Genomic DNA, 18,784 nt, shown 5'->3' on the forward strand with positions numbered 1-18,784 from the left:
TATGAAGTCTCATGTGCGGTAACGAACCTGGATGATTGATGCCATGGCGCTGCTCCAGGCAGCTCTTTCCCAAGGACAAAAAAGCATGGGAAGGGTTTGGAGGATGGGGAAAGAGAGTGTTGGGAACAACATGGCCTGGGAGGTGGTTCCTGGTGACCTTCAAACAGAGCTCCATCACATCTGCAAGCATGACCAGAGCCAAACACAGTTTATGGGGGTGGAAGGGCTTCCTTTTCACTTAAAGTGAACTTTTTGGTAGCTTATTGGTTGCAGGCAGCAAGTTCAGGGAAGCCACACAGCTCCCACACTCCCAGGGAAGCTGTTACAATGAAGACGTCCCACCAGGAAGCTCTGCAAACCCTCCTTCGGGCTTACCGGAAAACATCGCTCAGCCTCTTCCTACAGTTCACATCATCTGTTTTAAACGCAACCTTAATTCCTGACAAGCAACGTGCAGGGGAGAAGAAAAACACAACCACCACAGATGAGGCTTCAGCTCCCCCCCCACACTCCGACCTGCACCAGACAAGATGAAACACGGCCAGAAATGTCTCTTTAGGAGGAAGCCCATTCCTGGGAGTTTCAAGAGGAGTCGAGGCAGCATCACCAACTACAGCTCCCGCTCGCCTTACAGCCTGCACGCTGCTTTGCAGAAGAAAGGTGTTTCCTCTGAAAGGTGCGTATCTGAGATGCTTGCAACCGGTTCATCTTTGGTGCACGACACGTCACCATGACTACAGTGCCAGGACATCACGCCGATACAGCAGGGCTGTGCCATCCTCCCAAAATTACAGGTAGGGAGCTGCAGCACGGGAGGACTAAGAGCTCAGAAATCCCCAGAGATCTGATGCCACCTACATCTCCTGTGATCACCGTCTGGTACCTTTTGCTCTTCTCTCTTATCCCTCTTCCTCCCCATCCAGCATCTTTTGAGAGATCAGACATTTCATACCTTTCTGAGCCTACGCTGCTCTGCAAACCAGACACCAACAATATTGCTTATTTAAAAGAAAGCCTGGGGAAAGAAACCTTAATTATCCCAACAGCCAGCGACCACCACGCAATGTCACATTTACCACGGAAGGGAACGGAGCCAGCCTGGGATTTTCAAAAGCCCTTATGCTGCTATAGCTGCCAGTGAGCAAATGGGGCTGAGAGTTTTAAAAGCCCACATCTGCCTGGAGCTGCGCTCACAGAGAAACCTGCTCACGTCCAAGCCCAAAGAGCAGCCCATGGAGGCTGCGCTTTTTTGGGAACCTGGCCTTGAAGGCACAGCCAAGGACTCTCTCGTCATTTGGGGTCGCGATAAATATCGCACAAGGGCGAGGAACGGTCTGTTATCCTTGCGAGGCAGAAAGTGTTCCTGATGGGGTAAGGTCTTTAACACAGAATGAAAAAGTGGCAGAAAGCAGAAATTATTTGCAAAACAAAGTGCTAACAGGCAAATTACTAACATTAGGTGAACGTCAACTTGGTCAGCTGGAAAGCCCATTACTGCACAATCCAACCACAATTTCCAAGCAGGTCCTCTCTGTCCAAAGACACACAAGCACAGCAGCAGCCAGCCGGCTTTCCCCCTGGAACTCAGAGGTAAGCTCCATGCTCCCAGCAGAACGGTTTCCCAAGTGAGCCCCGTTATGGAGGTGTGATGAGACCATGGTACCTACCGGTTTGGGGCAGTGGATGTATCTAGCAAGGCTGATGATCAAGTCATGAGTGATTGGATCCACCAGGTTGCGAAAGCTGGCATATCGATAGAGGACATCATCCAGAGAGGTTGACTCCATTCCCAAATCCTGCAGAAAACAGGGTAAAGGAGCAATATGAGATGTGCTACAAAAGCCAGCACTAGCGTGGATCTTAAAATTAGCCCACACTGGTGGTTCCCATGAAGAAGCCAAAGAAGAACGTGATCCCCACCACTCCCCAACACAAGGAAGGGACACATGAGCATGTCACCCAGGGAATGCTACGCTCCTGTGCTTTATCTGCTCTGCAAAGAGGTGTCAGGGCTGCAGGATGAACACCTTCACGCCTCTCACAAGCCAGAAATCCACTGGGCGAACAGTACGCTTGCAACAAGGTAAAATCAAAGATGACTCCCGTGAACATGACAGCTGGATCAGCATGAAACTGGAATTGGAGAATAAATACAGCATAGATGTGCTCTGGGTCTGCTGTGCATAGGGAGGAAGGAATGAGCCTAAAATTGCAGCAAGGGAAACAGGAGGATAAACTGGGGGGGTTTGGGAAGAGCAAAGTGCTGGACTAGATTGCCTGGGGAAGGGGTGGAGGCTCTGCCGATGGAGACCGGACAAGGACGTGTCAGGAACAGTTCAGATCGAGCTGATGCTGCTCTAGGGATGGATCAGACCTCCTGAGGTCCCCTCCAAGACCTTCAATACTTAGACATAATAATTTGAGGAATTTTGGCAGAGAACTCATCATTATATTAAATATGTTAGTGCACAGGGACAAGGGGGGGAAGGGTTACATATACTGTACTCCTTTTACTTCAAATATTTTATCTCCACTATGTTTTGTTCCTCAGCAGCAGCCGATTAGGGGACAGGACGGCACTCCTCTCAGATGAACACATGTTGCAGCGAGGTCCACCAGCCACCCCGTAGGATAACCCTGTGCCAGAGTGGGTCCATCAAGGAGATGTGCCTCATAGGTCTCATCCAACACCGGGGCTCCGGGAGAGTTGGGCTCATTTTCCACCCCTGCCTTACTGGTTGAGCTTGAGCAAACCATTTCCCATTTGCCGTTTATTTTTGACAGGAATAAGATGGTTTGCATTTCTCTTCAAAGGTCTGCTTTTACTTTTAAAGAGCGAAGCCCAGAAGCAGCCTCCTCTCCTCCGTATGGATGGGATTTAGCAAAATGAAGACCCATGGGTCCTACTGCATTTCAGGAAACTCATCTCTCCTTTGGGTAATGCGTCCACCTTCCCATAGCAGAGACACCACCACACCTACCCCAAGGCATTTACTTTCCAGATGACCTCTACAAGACCCAGTGGGCAGGGACATATCCACACTGAGACCTGCCTGCCACCCTGCCATGCAAGGCAAGATAGAGTCCCCACACTGCCAAAACAACGTGGAAACGGTTGTTTGACAGCCGACACTGAACAGTGGAGATGTAGCTTGGTAAGGAAGAACTGACCGCCGGCATTGCATCAGTGCAAACACTTGTGTAGGAAGCCACCACCTCTGGTCCTTCAACCTCTACTGGCAACAGGAGCTGCCTTTGTAAGCTGGTGGGCTGGTCCAGCTCCGAGTGTCTACTCCTGCTTCTTGAACCAAAACACAGCAGAAATGGGGAATCATTTCAACTATCCACTAAAATGATGAATTCCTCCTATCTGTATCTCCACTAGCACTGAGGAAAATGACTTCTGACGCCCAAGAACAGCCACGCTGGAGACAGAGACTTGTCCACAACTGTGTCAAATGCCAAGTCCTCCTCCCACATAGCTGGTGGCATCTGGCGTGAAGAATTTAATGTATTTCATAAACATACACGTGTGTCTGGGGGTGAAAAGGCCTCCTGCCCAGCAACGGCAGTGCTCCCAGGGATTAATCGTGGTGCCATCAAACCAAACTGGCCCAGTTCTACAAAGAATTTGAGGCTGAAAAGAGCTGAGCTGCAAAAATGAGACGGAAGTTTCAGATGAGGAATGAGCAATGCAAGAAACATGCATAAAGGGGAAAGCATTTGGTGCTCTGGTCCTCTTCTTAGGAAAATCAACTGGCTACAGGGATGAAATATAGGAGGGGACCCCGAGGGCAGGGTGTGCTGTCGTGCGGAGCTGGGGAAAGTCAAACATAAAAGTTATTTATAAGGTGCCGGTAATAGCAAGGTGTTATCTGGCCACATGGGAGTCTCTCTCAGTTTGGCTATGTGACTCAATTAAAAAAAAAATAATTGCAAAGTGTCAGACACACAGCACAGGGCTGGGACAACCTTATTCACCATCATCTTGCAAAAAGTCATCCTTCCTGACTCTCTTTTTATTTATAGTTTCGACTAACAACTTGTTATTTATTGAGCATTTTGCACTTCTGTAGAACTTGTCATCTGAGGACATTAGAGCATCTCACAACCACAAGTCCTTGCATTTAGAAGTGATGCATTCAAAAGGAAGGCATCACAGAGAGGCATTATCTCCCTTACAGAGCTGAGCAGAGCAGCTCAGTGAGATGTTGAGCCCTGCAGATGGGAGAAAGGAGTCCATCCATCTCAAACTGTGCTACGGCCAAAGCACCGCAGCTCCCAGCCCTCGCAGTATAAGTGCGGTTTTTGCCCAAACAAGTAGAAGCGCAGTAGGGTTGGATATAGCTCCTGTTGTAGGAAATAAAAAAAATCAACACAGCAGTAAGAAAGCAGCTGTACATGGTCTAAAAATTACCAAAAAAAAAAAAAAAAAAGAAAGAAAATAATCACAGACCTGAGTAACCTCCCTTTGTACATGTACACATGGATAAAGACCAGGCAGAAAAACAGAAATACAATTCAGGAGCTTCAACTATCAGAAATTCACGATCCCTGTCAGACCCAGGGCACAAACGGGGACAGAAACGTGTGGCTGAGGGTGGGGACTGTCCCCTAAATCCTGGCAACACTTTGCAATTCCATCAGCTTAGGTGGGTGTTAAAAACCCTGAGACAACCGTCCCCGGCTGATGCCCTCGAGCTCGGCTGCTCCGGGGTCGCAGTCTGCAGCTCTCTATCGACAGCCACACATGCAATTTGTTAATAATTTACATGAAAAAGTTCCTTTTCTCCTGCCCCCAGTGTTTTAATACAGCAAATCTGAGCCAATAACACCTTGACGCCCCGCAGTAAATCGGAGCCTGTCCTGAGCTCAGAGATGCTCCGGCCCCAATGAACCGCGTGGGAAGGCACATCGTTTGTACGTGCTGATGCTCTGTGACTTCAGACAGGCTGAAAATTATCGTCTTCACTTTTAAAAAAAAAAAAAAAAATCTATTCCATCTTAAGACACTGGCTGTAGCAGTCAGAAGGTGTAATTACAGCTCATGCCACAAACGAGGTGGCAAGTCTTCAGCGTACTGGTTTCCTCGTTATTTTTAGGGGCACCACCGCAGCACTGACTGAGTTAACACCGGCTTTGCCGACGCTTTGACTGCAAACATGCCATTTGGCAAAAAAGAGCCAAGGTAGTTAAAAAACCACACGTCTGGGGCTGTTCTCCCTTGCCGGGACCATCAAAAAAGCCCCAAAACAACAAATCCAAACGGCCACAAAACCCAACCGGCCAACGCGCCCACTGATTGCAAACATACCTAGTTTGAAAAATAAAGAGGCTGAACCGATTTATGATCCATCCCACGACTTTGGCCAAGTTGGCACTTAAAAAAAATGAATTAATCTCAGCGTCGAGATCTAGAGCTAAGACGAGGGCGTGCGCTGTGCTCCCCAGGAGCAGCACCGTGTCGGCCAGGCCAGCCCACCAAGGCTGCTCCGGCATGGTTGGGTTTAATTAGGCTGGAAAAACAAATTCCTTTGTTCCAGACCATCTTCCTCCTCATGTATTTCAGCACCGCACGGATCCACGGGCGACTGTGCAGAACTGGGTGCGTTCTGGAGCTCGGGCTCCTTTGCAAGAGGAAAAAAAAGGAAGGAATAAAGATTGTGCAGATAAGGTAGGGCAGAGAGATCCTCAAAGCAAACTCCCACTCTTTCAGGGAGAGAAACACCTCTCCTAACAGCAGGGTGGATACCTTGCCAGTCTGGTAGAGCTCAACGTTAGGATTAAGAAAACATCAAGGAAAAGCTGGATTTGGCCCACGGTCATATGGCATCACTGGCAAACACCACGCGCTACCGAAGGAGCTGGTTTTGGGCTTTGCTAGAAGTAAAGCCGCACACGCAGCTCTCGACACGCTGGGATCTTTGAGGATCAAACCAGGCTTAGCATCTTGCCACTTCCCTTTAAGCATCTCAAAAGTCTGACAATTTTCTCTTAAGCTAAAATTAAAATGTTGAACCAATAAATCGGAGAATTTCTCCTCCTCTCTCCTGGGAGAGTTCACATTTTTCACACGAAGTATTTCCTCCTCCCTCCTGGTACACATTTTTTATGCACAGATGTCTTTCTCAGCTGCTCCCTAAATCTCTCTGCCACACCAGCATTGTCTCTTTTCCACCACATGTAATATTTTAAAGCCACTCAAAGCTGAAACTTGTTGGAGGCCAAGCGATGAGCTCATCTGCAATTTAATAACTTAACACCAGTTCATGCTGTCAGCAGCAAATCACGAATCGCTAGCTTTGGAGAAAACGCCCAGCATCTGGCTCGAGTCACTTGGGGTTTTTTTCAGCACATTCCCTTTTCCCAGGGGATCTTTACCTGGATAGCAAGTGCAACTTTCAATAGGCTATAAGGGTTTAAAATGATGGTATTTATGAGCCAGGCAGGACCAGGGCTTTCTTGGTGCAGGACCAGGGCTTTTTCCTAGTGTAGGCTGGAGGGGTGTTTCTCTAGTGTGCACCCAAACCCCTGCGCCGTGCTGAGATGGTTTGGGAAGGTTTGCACATGTGCGGCAGGAGAAGGGGAACATCTCCGCATCCCTGAGCCACCTCGAGTCCTGACATCCCCGTGGGCACCGGCAGGAGGAGGCCAAGAGGACATTTCAGAGCAGCACGTTCAACAGCGCACCTACCCCCACGAGGCAGCCGGCGCTAATGCCCAACTCCAGCAGGATTTGGGACGAACGACACAAAACAAGCAGAGAAAGTCAGGAACGCAGAAGTGACTGAAAGCAACCCAAAGGCTGCGAGTGGATCAAAAAGCACCGGGGAAGAAGCTGCCGACCCTGACGTTAAGCAGCTCCCTGCACCTTGAGCTGCTGCCCTGAGCCTGCCTCACCAACCCGCGCCGACCGCGGAGCACGTCAGCTAAAGCCTTGCTTTGCCAGGCAAGACTAAGGAGTAGGGAGAGGAGATCACTTCGGAGCTGAACAGAAAAGCAAGAGTCTTGCTCAATTCATTTTGCTGCACATCCCCCCTGCCGTCACCCATGACCTTTCTGCAATTTATCTGATTTATTTCCAGCTTTAGGAGGCCGAGAGAAAGCCAAACCACTCGTCAGTCCTTGGGGATGGCGTACCCACTGGAAGAAAAGCTTCCTGCCATCAACCAGTTGCATTCAGCCTCCACAGGAGGAGTCTTCTGCAAACGTAGCAATGCAAAGCTATTAGACTAAAAAAAAAAAAACAACAAACAACAACAACAAAAAAACCCACAAAAAAAACCCCAAACAAAAAAAACTGTGAAGGAATTAGAAATTTAAATCAAAAAAATCCAGCAGAAAAATGTAATGCCTCCTTCCACGGCAGCCAGCAATGGAAACTTCCCAGCCAGCAATGATAACTTCCCAGCCACAGCCATGAAAGGCGTAAGAGAACCAAATTATTTTGGAACACCACCAAGCCAGGTGAGAGCCCAGGCACGGTCAGTCCTGCTGCCCCGCAGAGCTGATGCTGTACCAGATCCTCTCTTCAACCTGGGTCCCTTTTGCAAACAACAACCACAGAAACAGCCCTTCCACCCAAAAACCAGCCCTAACTAAGAGCTCAGCGTTGCCTTCCCCAGGCCAACACTACCCAAGCAATGCCGTGTTCCCAGTGAAAAAGGAAAAATAATTGCAAGGCATTTGGGAGCTGTACCCCCAGCTTATCTTTTCCGTAGTGCCGGGTAAAACAACTTGTTATTCCCTTTCTGCTGCCAGTCAAAAAATGCAGCACGACAACAGCTAACAGTTGAGCAACCGGCTTTTGAAGCTCCAAGTTGTGTTTCCATGAGACGCAGCATCGTGTAATACTCCCCTAAGCCACAAGGAGCCATGAACAACAGAAGTCAAGCCCATTTTCACTTATTAAACTATTTATCACTGCAAATCGAATTGCAATTAGAGGAAAATTCAGCAGGTCCACGTGAGAAGTCATACGATAAAGCAGGTTATGCTGTTGCTGCTTTCATTAACACGGAGCGAACGCAGTTACCGGCTGCCCAAATGGGGTTACTGTGTAAAATATCACCCTGAGCTCCTGCAGTCACGGCTGCTCATAAATATCCTGATAGCTGCTATTTTGGCCAGCAGCTCTTCCAAAACTGTTTCTTATCTCCACTAATAGCCAGGGCAGCATAATGAATTTCCAAGCGGAGAGGTTGGTATTATAAACAAGGGTCGGGCATGAAGGAAAAGAAGGATTAATATTGCGTGCAATCAATCATCTGCAGCAACTTATCTGGGGAAAAACGATTTCATGAGGTGAGCATTAGCAATGCGGTGAGTAAGGTCAGCTCAGCGAGACAGGCATGTGAGATGTGACTCAACAGCGAGCACAGCGTGGGTTGCTCAAAGGCTACAGGGTTGGTTTTCTTGAAGGAGGACATATTTAGCTGCTCAACCCCCGTCCCTTGTGAAGTACCCCCTTGAAAACAAGCAAATATTTCTTGCCTTTGATCTTTAGGATGTTTGACTCCATCGCAAATCCTCCAATGTCTGGTTGACTTATGAGGTTAGTAAGGCACCGTAAAACTTGGTATTTATGGATTTGCCAGCTGCAATCGGCCACGGCTGGCCACGGCGTCTAAGATCAGCCTCCACCTGTTTTGCACGTGATGAGCCCTCCGGCATTTGCTTCACAGCTAATAAGTTTGGTGCTGCTTTACTCTACGAGATAAGACCAAGCAATGTGGAAGTGCATTGCTGGAAAGATTATCTGCCTGGTGCATTTATTGCAGCCCAACAGCTCCAGTCATCCGCGTACACCCCCTATAAACTATGCGTTTATACATTGCGATAAGGTGTTTTACACGTGCTATAAATAGCTAAATTCTTAACTGGGTATCCTAAGGAAACAAGGCTGAAATAGTCACGCTGGCCACCCATCTCCTTCTCCTCCTCCCCAAACAGCTTTGTAACACAGGAACCAATTTCACGGGTTGAGAGAGGAGTAAAGCATCTGAAAGGTAATGACGTTCCAAAAGGTTTGGGGAAAAAACACACCTCAGCAATGCAAAGATGCCCAAGTTTCCACCTTCGAAGAGGGCAGGCAGCGTTCAGCAGCCACGCGTGGCTCGGCTGTGACCAGGCAGCCGGTGGTGGGACCAGCATGTCTGGATGGGACATTGCAGAAGTCACCCTGGGAACCTCCAAACAAACCAGTAATTGCTACTGCAAATTTCTATGTCTAATTCACCGGAATGATGCAAAAACGGAGTTTAAATAAGTGGGACATTTTCTGTTTAACAGAGTTAATATTGGTTTGGAACGAACGGCTGCTCATTCAAGCCTCAAGTGAGGGTGCAGTTAGAGAAGAGAGTCAATGTTTCAGGGCAGAAGTAAACATTTCCCTGGTAGATTGACTCAAATAATAAATGGTGGCAGCTTGAACCCCCTCCAGGATGCTGGAATTATAGAAACTCAGAGAGATGGATTAATGGGCAGAGATACGATGCCGCCATCCAGATAATAAACAACTGCGAACGAGAGATTTGCAGAAGAATGCGCTGCGTTTATTTTAAACTGCGAGGCAAATGCAATTACCCCAACTGGAATTTGGCCAGACCACAGCTAACAGACTTCTTCAGGAAAGCGCCTGTGGATATTTAATGAGAATAGATAGCTTCAGCTACCCATCCCATCTTGATTTACAGTGGGATCCCAGTACAGAAAAAGCTTGGAAACACTATTTGGGGAAGGTGACTCCAGGCCTTCCTTTGAACAATTAAAAAAACGTAGATCCATCACTGCCTTTAACACAAGCGTTCGTCTTAAGCTCACAAAATATTATTCACTCATCCCTTCTAAACCAGCGGGAGCTGCCTGCATCCCAGTTTCCCATCCAACCCAGTACATCAATCTGAGGCTGTTGCTCCAGCTGGGGCTCCAGCCCCAAGCCAGGATCCTGCTGGCCATGTAGAGCCTGCACCAGATGGCTTCTGGTGGGAGCCCAGAGGGATGGGTGACAGCAGCAACCTCCCAGCAGTCTCAACCCTAAGGCGCAAGAGCCTCTTCTGCTCTGCACCGAAACGCTCCCAGGGAGAGCGATCGCCCCCGCTTTTCCTTCTGCAAAGGAAAGACGGGGGGCAGAAAAAGCCGCGGGTCTACGGGCAAGAGGTGGAGGAGGCTGTGAGCAAACACGCCAGGTCCCTCCAGTTTGCCGACAGCTGAGTGCAAACACCAAAGGGCCACTCTCCCGGCCTCCTCGCCTCCTGCTAGCCAATTCCACCCAGAGCCCACCACATTACACGGCTAAAATCCAAAGAAAAACGTTAATGCATCAACCCTGCAAGACACCCACCCTATTAACTCTGCTCTTGCTGCTGCCACTCCCGTTAATAACTCCGCGGTGGAGCATTAAAAGGAAATACGACAAATTTAATCAAGCATCTGTCATTTCCATCCTCGTGTGTCTGCTATAAGAGCTTGCTGGAGCAACCCAGATGCCGACTGGAGCGTCCAAACCACAGGTCAGAAGCAGAACTTCGAGTTATCATTCTTTTTGTGACTGGTGCCTTTGACTATTAAAGGCAGTAGGGGTTGCACAGGGACTCCTGCCCCAGCTCGGGTCAGCGGCTGATCCCCAGGACGAAGGCTACGCACCTCTCTTCCCTGCCACCCCACCTGCAAAAAAATACTTATTTTCCCTTGCAAAAGTCTCAGATCTCTGTTGGAAAATGGACTTACAGGACAGAACGTACCTCATCTCCTGTCAGGTAAGGATCCAGACTTGTCACCTAAGCTCAGTCTACTGTCAATTCCTATGAAGATAATGATTCATCCTATTCTAAAGCAGCTGGGCTGAGTCAGCCTCTGAATGTGGCTGTGTCTATCAGTTATCCGCCAAGAAAAGCCCCTCTAATTAGCTTATCCTAGACAGTTAATGTTTAGGCAACTGGAGCAGGAAAATCCCACTCGTACTGTTCTCATCTTTGTTTTCCAGCACAGCAAGCGCAGACCTCTGCATGGCTTTTGTACCCACTCTGCCAGCCAAAGAACAGCCCCATCTGTTTTGCAGCTTATCATCCATCAATACCAGTTACATTTTTAAGTCTTGCTTTAGGCCCCCACTGTTTTGTTGGAGGTAACCGGGAGCTCAAACAACTCTTGTCCTTGGACGGTGACAGCAGATGCCCTATGGGCACTGAAGACTTTTCTTTGTGCGTGCAGATATTGTCCCATGTTGTGTTCACCTGCACTAAACACACACCCACGTCTTTATAATCAGTATTTACAGGAACAGAAAAAAAAGGCAGAACTGAGATCCTTGCAGGAAAGGGGAAGAGATTTCCAACCAGAAGACGACACTGTCAGATGGGGAGGAATCACCCCTCATCATAATTTCCACTGCCTGTTAGAGACTGCCCCGGTGTCTGGGCAGACGGTAAGTGAACGATTCCCAACACAAGAGCGGCATTCGCAATCGCACACCTTTCCCTGTTTGAAATTACAGACGAGTCTCCCTGCTCACGCCACAATTGATGAGAGTTCTTGGAGCAACACCGCGTCTACACGCGTCTCGTGCATCTGCTCCTCATCCCTCACCGGCACGTACTGCGTTGCATTAACAGCAATGAGCAGACACCCTTGCTTTACGTCCCTGCAAATATCTCTGCTAAGGGGTACGCTAAGAGAGCCCAAAAATCTTGACTCAGATGGCCCAACCTTAATAATGAATCAAACAGGCAACAGCAACTGTGCGGTCTGTCCACCCTTCCACCTCTCCGTCCTTCCCCAAGTAACTCCGGGTGTCAGCCAGCCTCGTTAAACTATGGGAAAGAGGCAAAAGTCTCAAAGGTAATTAAGGTCCTGGAAGTTTTGGGGAACCGGTGTCAGGGGAAGGAAGAGACCGCAGTAAGGGAAGGCCCGGGGCTTGGCTGTGGTGCACCCTGCATGGCAGCAGACGGATGGACAGGAGGACAGATGGTCTGCAGCTGGGCCAGATGGTCCACAGCTGCCGCCAGGGTTGCCCAGCTGGGACCTCAAGGAGGACACTGGGAGAAGCTGGGGTTTCCCAGCTGAGGTTTGGCTGATGTGATGGACAACCAAGACAAGCCTGCAGGAAAGGCAGCCTCGCCGGGCCCTGCACTGCAGACCACCCTCTTTTCTAGACAGAAAAGATGAGAGAACAGGAGTCCTCACCTCTCTCTCCTCCCTGCTCTAATCCCGCCACCTTCTCCAAGTTGCCCTCACTTCCCAGATTAACACAACACGGCATGAGCTGCCTGGCTCTGGCATGAATTCTGTGGAACCGGCCTCCGCTTAGCGGGAAAGCAGGATTTATTGCCTTGGCCCACTCCAGCCCCATCTCCGGTTTCCAGCAGCTGCCACCGTGAGAGATTTCAGGAGGAGGCCAGCGCGGGTCTGCCTCTGATGGACAAGGATGCAATCCTGCTCGCCGGGTGAGAAGTCCTCTCTGAGCACATAATCAGCTGCTCCCAGGAGAAGGCGATCCCAATACGGCCGAGTACAGAAGGAATTGCAAATCACGGCTGAAAAGTCACACTTGCTTTTCTACCCATTCAAAATGCTGCTTCCTGAAGATCTCCCCTCCTCTCCTCAGCCAGGAGGGCTGTTGCAATCCAACGATGGAAAAAGAAACTTGATCATTTCGGGGGATCAATCAGGTCTGCGTTAGCAGTGCTGCCAAAAATGCTGAGGCGGGGATAACCCACCCCTATCTGAGCCGGGGGTTTTGTTTTGATGTACAGCTCTGCCAAGCAGCGAGCACGCAGGCAGCCACGAGAGCCGAAAAACACTCCCACATCATCCCCAAGTACCGAAGTTCCCAGGCACAACCACGCTCAACCTGCAGCGTTGATAAGGATGTTACCGTACCACCGGGAAGCCTCCCAGCCCCCCCCCAGCACTCAAAAGAAATCAATCCATTACTGCGCATACAATAAGAGCTTGCAATCCAATAACTGCTATCTAAAACCTGGTTTCACTTCCAAGCCCTGGGTTGATTATTATTGCATTAGCTATGGAGGGACGTATTGTTACCGCTCAATGAATGCTAAGCTCTACTTCAAAGGGACTGAATTTCGGCGGTGGAACACTATACAAATGCTTGGACAATTGCTCCGGGATCCTTCAAAGCAGATTTATTCTAGGTGCTAGAATAAAGCCTAAGATCTTATTGATACAGGCGCTAGTAAAAATAAGCATCAATGATTCCTCCACACAGATCTTTTCCAGAGTAGGTTATTCAAGGGAAGTAATTTAAGACATCTTTGAGAGAGAGAAATATTCAATTAACTCTTTAAACCAGCTGCCGTAGAATGATGTGAACGTTACAAAAAGATCATTTAAATGAAAAAATTGCAGCTGACTCCAACAAAAGCATGCCAAGCCTTTTTTTTGTTCCATTTATACCACTGCAGAAGGCTGGGTGAGAGGAAAGCAGGGACAGAAATGGGTTTGGATAGATAGCGGCAAGGGAAGAGCCAGACACCGCGACGTGCACCACCGGCTCTACCCAAAGCACACCAAATACGTCTCCAATGCGCTGCCGTGCTCTTGGGCTGCCATCGGGACCTCCGGAAAGCAAACACACAGCTGAATCAGAAGGTGAAATGTTTTGCCGTAGCCAAAACCATGCCCCGGTAGGCAAGGCAGTGGGTATGCTCTTCTCCCATCTTGGCCTGAGCACCCAATCCTCTACATAGGCACCCATGGGTGCTTCCCGCAGGAGGAGAAATGGGAGCATGTGCGTGTCCCGCAACGCGCACAGCATTGCTGCCCTTCCCCAAACACCCCATGTTGGTCCTGCCGCTGCCCCGAGGCGTCACTCCCTACCTCATTCCTCCCAAAACCAGAGCTCTGTCGTCTTCTCCTCCCCCCACCCAAACGTGCACCAAATGAACTCCACCGGCAACTCCACGTTGGCCAGACCTAAGCGTCAACCACCTGAACGCGGCTGCAGGAGCAATCTTGATTCCCTGACCCACAACAGGTCTTCTCCTCTCAGTCTTGGTTTGCAGGCACATGGACATCCGAAGTCCGGGTATATCACTGGTTTTCTACCAGCAAGTAGAGTGGAGTTACTCTTTACAGCTACCTTGCTGTGCTTAACTCAAAAGCCTGGCTCCGTATCACTGCGAGGAGACACATATCAGGAGATTTTGCACTGTAAAACCTTAGAGGGAATAAGATACAGGTAGATTTTAGCTCAAAGCAAGAGATGAGAAAAAAGGGTTGAACTCGACATTGAAATAAAACCTCCCTGCCCCTTTCTGCATTAAGACTTATCCTGAGTTAACAACAGCCTGTTGCACACCAAGGATGAAATCTCTTTCTACGCTTGGTACCTTCTCAACAGTTAAAAGAGGCTTCCAGCAAAGGAGCAAAACAAACAAATCCCACAGCACCAAACTCATTTACTTACTTAAGACAGAGCAACGGGAATGGAATAAAAATAAAGGTTTCCCCAGCTTCTAACGGCTTGCCAAGAAGGCCAGCATCGCACAAGTAATTAATATGGACAACACGAATTTCAATTCTTTCATTTGCAAATCCAGCACCACAGTTAATCTCCAGCATGGACAAAGTCCATTAATAAAGCAGATTCATGTAATAGGATTCAAAGTAATGGCAAATCAATACATAACACACTTGTATGCTAGAACAATCTATGCTTTGCATAATAATCATGGTAACTATAACGCTGTGTATTTAAATGGAGACATATTCAAGACCAGCCCAGGCCACCTAACGAGCTTGGCGGGGTCTGTTTCTCCTGCAGTGGGATGCAGCCGGCACTGGGAATAAATGGCCACCGAAGAACTACCCAGCAAGAAAACCAGACAAGCATGTGCATGAAGCGGTTGCAGCAGGGAGAAGAAATCAGGGAGGATGCTATTTAACAGAGAGGGTTGGCACTCCTAACCTCACCAGAAAAAAGGGAAAAGGATATATTATGTGCCATCGTGTCCTTCTGATTATGGAAAAAAAAGGCTTCCACCGCCGAATGGAGATGCGCAGCCATGGTTACCATCCAACGTGTTCCCAAAAGCCACGCGACGGGCAGGGGTTGTCTGAGCAGCGCAGGGAAGGGACAAACTCCTCAGCAATCCCATTTCATGAATCAGACTTGGAGCTTGCGGCTCGTTTCTCTCCAGACACCGACAGCAGGCGGTTCAGAAGCAGTTTCATTAAACACCCACCACATGCACTTCTGCACAAAGATACCCACTGTGCCGAGCCGGTGAGTTATCCCCCTAATTACAGGATGACACCAGACACGCTCTGAAACCAGCCACATCCACGCAGCTCCAGTCTAGGGAAAAGTAGGGGTATCACCCACTCCTCCGATTAACTCCTAATTAAGCCTGGGAAATGCCTTTTTTGCAGGAGCCATGCCTAAAAGTACGTGATGCCAAGGTGACACATAGCACGAGAGCAAGGCTGCATCCCGCACGGCACAGCTGACGTCCCAAAGGATGCCTGGCACCAACACCCACACGCGGCGAGGGTCTCCCACCGGTGCCGCTGTGCCCACGATGCTCCCAGCGGTGCTGAGCTCCACACCTGCATAAAAAGACACTGCAAAGGTGTCAGAGCCGACACCAAACACAGAGGTAGGGCAGGGGTTGTGGAGAGCTGCTACCCGCTGTCCCCTCCTCTTCCTCTGCTTTCACCCAGGTTATTAAGTGACTTTCCCAATTTTGCACAGGGGAAGGAGAAGGTCAAAGACTGCCCAAGTCTCACAAATGTTGGAGCTCTTCTGGTTTTGGGGAGGTCCCCCCAACCCCCTTCGTTATCAGCGGCAGGAGTCAGGCCTCTCCACCTTAGTTGCTGAATTGCTGCAGAGTCTTGGGCAAATAACTTAAGTTCTCTTTTCTTCAGCTTCCCCAGCAGCAAGACGGAGGAGAAAACGATGGAAAACTGAGCAGATCTGTAGCGGTGCAAAGGCGCCTGAGGACGAAGGCAGTTCCCCCCCTATTTTGAAAAGCCTGGTCCCCAGCCCTGGGGCAGCGTGAGCTTATCGAAATAATCCTGCTAACCACACTGCTTAGCGTCTCCAGGGTGAAATCGGGGAGGGAAGGAAAAGCATTTCTTACACCCCCGAGCAGCCGCAAGTGAGGCACTGCATTAGCCTCTCCGGTGCAGCCCTACCAAACAGCCCTCCAGTGCCTCGTGCTCAGCACCTTTTCAAGGCGCGAGGTGAGATGATATCCCTTAAAATCCCTCCTCAGGCCCCTCTGGTCTCAGCCCCCTCCTCTCCGGGGGGTGCCTGCCCCTGGAGCTCATCAGCTGGTGGGACCGTTCCTCCCTCCTCCTCTGCAGGCTCAGATGCATTTACTGCGACACCCGTCCAGCTCGTCTCCTCTTTCACCTAACCGCTGCCCTTCTCGTCATCTGTGATGCCTCAAAGCCCCTGTGGGGTACGCAGAGAGTCTTCCCCTGAACACGCCGGAGAAATTGAGTCCGAGCAAGTTAAACCCCCGTCCCTAGACTCACACGCTGCTGCCTTCTGCCTCGAACGTCCACATTTGCAAACACCTTTAGTTGGGAGGCCGCGGTTCTGCTCTCCTCCTTCTCCTTTGGGATATCTTATCTCATGCTTGCCAAGTTAGAAAACCACTTAAATACCTGATTAACTACAAGCACATGTTTAAGTCCCACTGAAGCCAAAGGGCTTTGATTAACGGAGCACTTAATACAGGTTTTTGCGAAGCAAAACTTCTCTGCCACTGCCCTCTCCACCCCGGTCCCTTCACGGCAGCACAGGGTACGGACTCCAGAAGCGATGCCAGGCACACCACAAACATCAGCTCACCAAAGCAAAATGCAGATAAGTGATCAGTGGAAGAGCATTTTGCACAAAATCAGGCGACGAGATCCCAGGAGACGCAGGCAATTTGCAGGCTGGGCTGGTCCGAGAAGCGCTCTGCCCTGCGAGAGCCAGCGCGCTCACTCGCCAGCAAACAGTTTCCAGTAAGCGCTATTAAGATCCTCCTCTTCATTTCACCACACATCACTGCAGAAGGGCTCGAGGGTGACGGCTGCGAGGGATGCGACAGATTAACCCACAGGTGGCCAGAGACCCCTGCACTTGGCCAAGAAGAGAAATTCATCCAGGTTTCATTAGTGCTGAACAGACACAGAAAATAAACGGCCTCTCTGCTGTGCTTCATGCTTCTTGCTCTGTTGGCAGGCTCTGGGTCCTCTACAAGGAGGGAAGAGGTGCTCTCTGCACCCCCAAACCCGCAGCAGCACCCCCAGGCTGGGGAGCGGCAGGGAGGAGCCGGCACACCCCCTCCTGCTCGGACAGGCAGCACTACGTCTTGTTCAGCAATAAGAGGTGTCGAAGTGTGTGTGTGCATCCCCGCCCCGATTAAAAATGAGAATACTTCTGCTTTGTTTGACAGTCGGGACCATTAAGCTGCTCTTGTTGATATTTTATTTCCCAGCGAAGATGCCGGCAGCGTGCGCCAAATGAACTCGGGACGACCTAGACAGAAAACATACCTTTGCCCAGGAAGCTTCTGCGAAGGAAATTCAGCTCGTGACGGATTTGTGGCGGTGCAATGCCCGGCAGGTGACAGCACCCTGTTAGCCGACACTTGTGCGTGACAATAATCACGCCTTAAGCTCACTTTGCAGGACACAGCTTCATGGAAAACCTGCTGCTTCCGCGGCTGAGTCACGCCAGAGCTCGTGCGCTTCTGGCTGATGCAATGCAGATTGCGGCATGGGCTTTTGCTTCTCGTCGTTCCCAACCTGATTAGGAGTTTCCTTCCACCAGTAGCTTCTACTCAACCTCCTCTGTTGGGGTCTGAGACAAGGACCAAAAGGACCACCAGTCAGTCCCAGTAACAAGGTAGGAGGCAGCTCTAGAGGAGGCTTACACTGGGCATCGCGAGTCTTGTGACAGCTCCTATTCTGTGTTTTCACACCCACGGGAGCACAGCTGAGCTCCATGCCCTGGCGCTCAGGATAAAAGCCTGGACTTGCATGGTTGGTTCTCACAAGTTTAGCATGGTCAGAGAGGCCAAGATGCAAGAAGAAAGTGGTGCCGGCAGTAAGCTGTGGCTCACGGTGCTCCACTGAATGAGGTCCACAGGACCCTGCACAGTGCCATGCCTCCTCCTCCTCCACCTGGGGCCGATCTGCATCTCCCAAACACCCAGCTCCACACAAACGGGTTCCCTCAGGAGGAAGGCAGAGTCATGGTTCACACAGAACAGGCTCCGCTGACTCAGCCATTAGGCATCCAGTCTGGAACCACCCAAAGCAGGAGTTTCCTGAGGGATGGAGGTGCCCAACAGGCTGCAGGGGTTTCCCTCCTGGAGAGCGACAGTGAGGGACGAAAGGGTGACAGGAGCTGGTGCTTTACCCCGTGATTTTTGGCACTGGTTTTCTTTCAGACAGAAGAGCCTGTGCTTCCAACGAGGATGCTGACACAAACCTCCACGGGGTGGTTCTGGGATGAAGGCTTGTAGCATCCAGTGTGTCAGCTGGCCAGGGCAACCCTCAGGTCCTTCACGTTAACACTCTGCAGTCTTCATCCACAGAAGCAGCAAAATAGTTTTTCGGTTAACGCGTTGCCTACCCAGCTTTCCCCCCTACCTTGTCCCAGTCTGGCAAAGCCCCCAAAACCACACTGAACTCGACTTGAGTGTTGAAGTCTCCTTGAAGTGGATGGGTGTTAAGCAGAAGTGTTATTTCAAGCACATCTTTCTGGGCTTTCTCTTCAACTGAGCCCTAGATAAACCCTTCAGCTGCATCTCCTGAAGTA

At 49.9% G+C, this 18,784-nt stretch overlaps 1 protein-coding gene across 1 annotated transcript in view; it reads right to left on the bottom strand.

Moving 5' to 3' along the window:
• LRRC75A (leucine rich repeat containing 75A) overlaps positions 1-18,784 on the bottom strand; it is a 95,846-nt gene that overhangs the window by 60,411 nt on the left and 16,651 nt on the right. The window contains exon 2 of the mRNA XM_075168789.1: positions 1,668-1,796. Within this exon, the coding sequence (XP_075024890.1) occupies positions 1,668-1,796 (129 nt within the window). The remainder of the gene's footprint in view (positions 1-1,667; positions 1,797-18,784) is intronic.

Source organism: Calonectris borealis, chromosome 19 (assembly GCF_964195595.1).
Source record: "Calonectris borealis chromosome 19, bCalBor7.hap1.2, whole genome shotgun sequence".
NCBI lineage: Eukaryota > Metazoa > Chordata > Aves > Procellariiformes > Procellariidae > Calonectris > Calonectris borealis.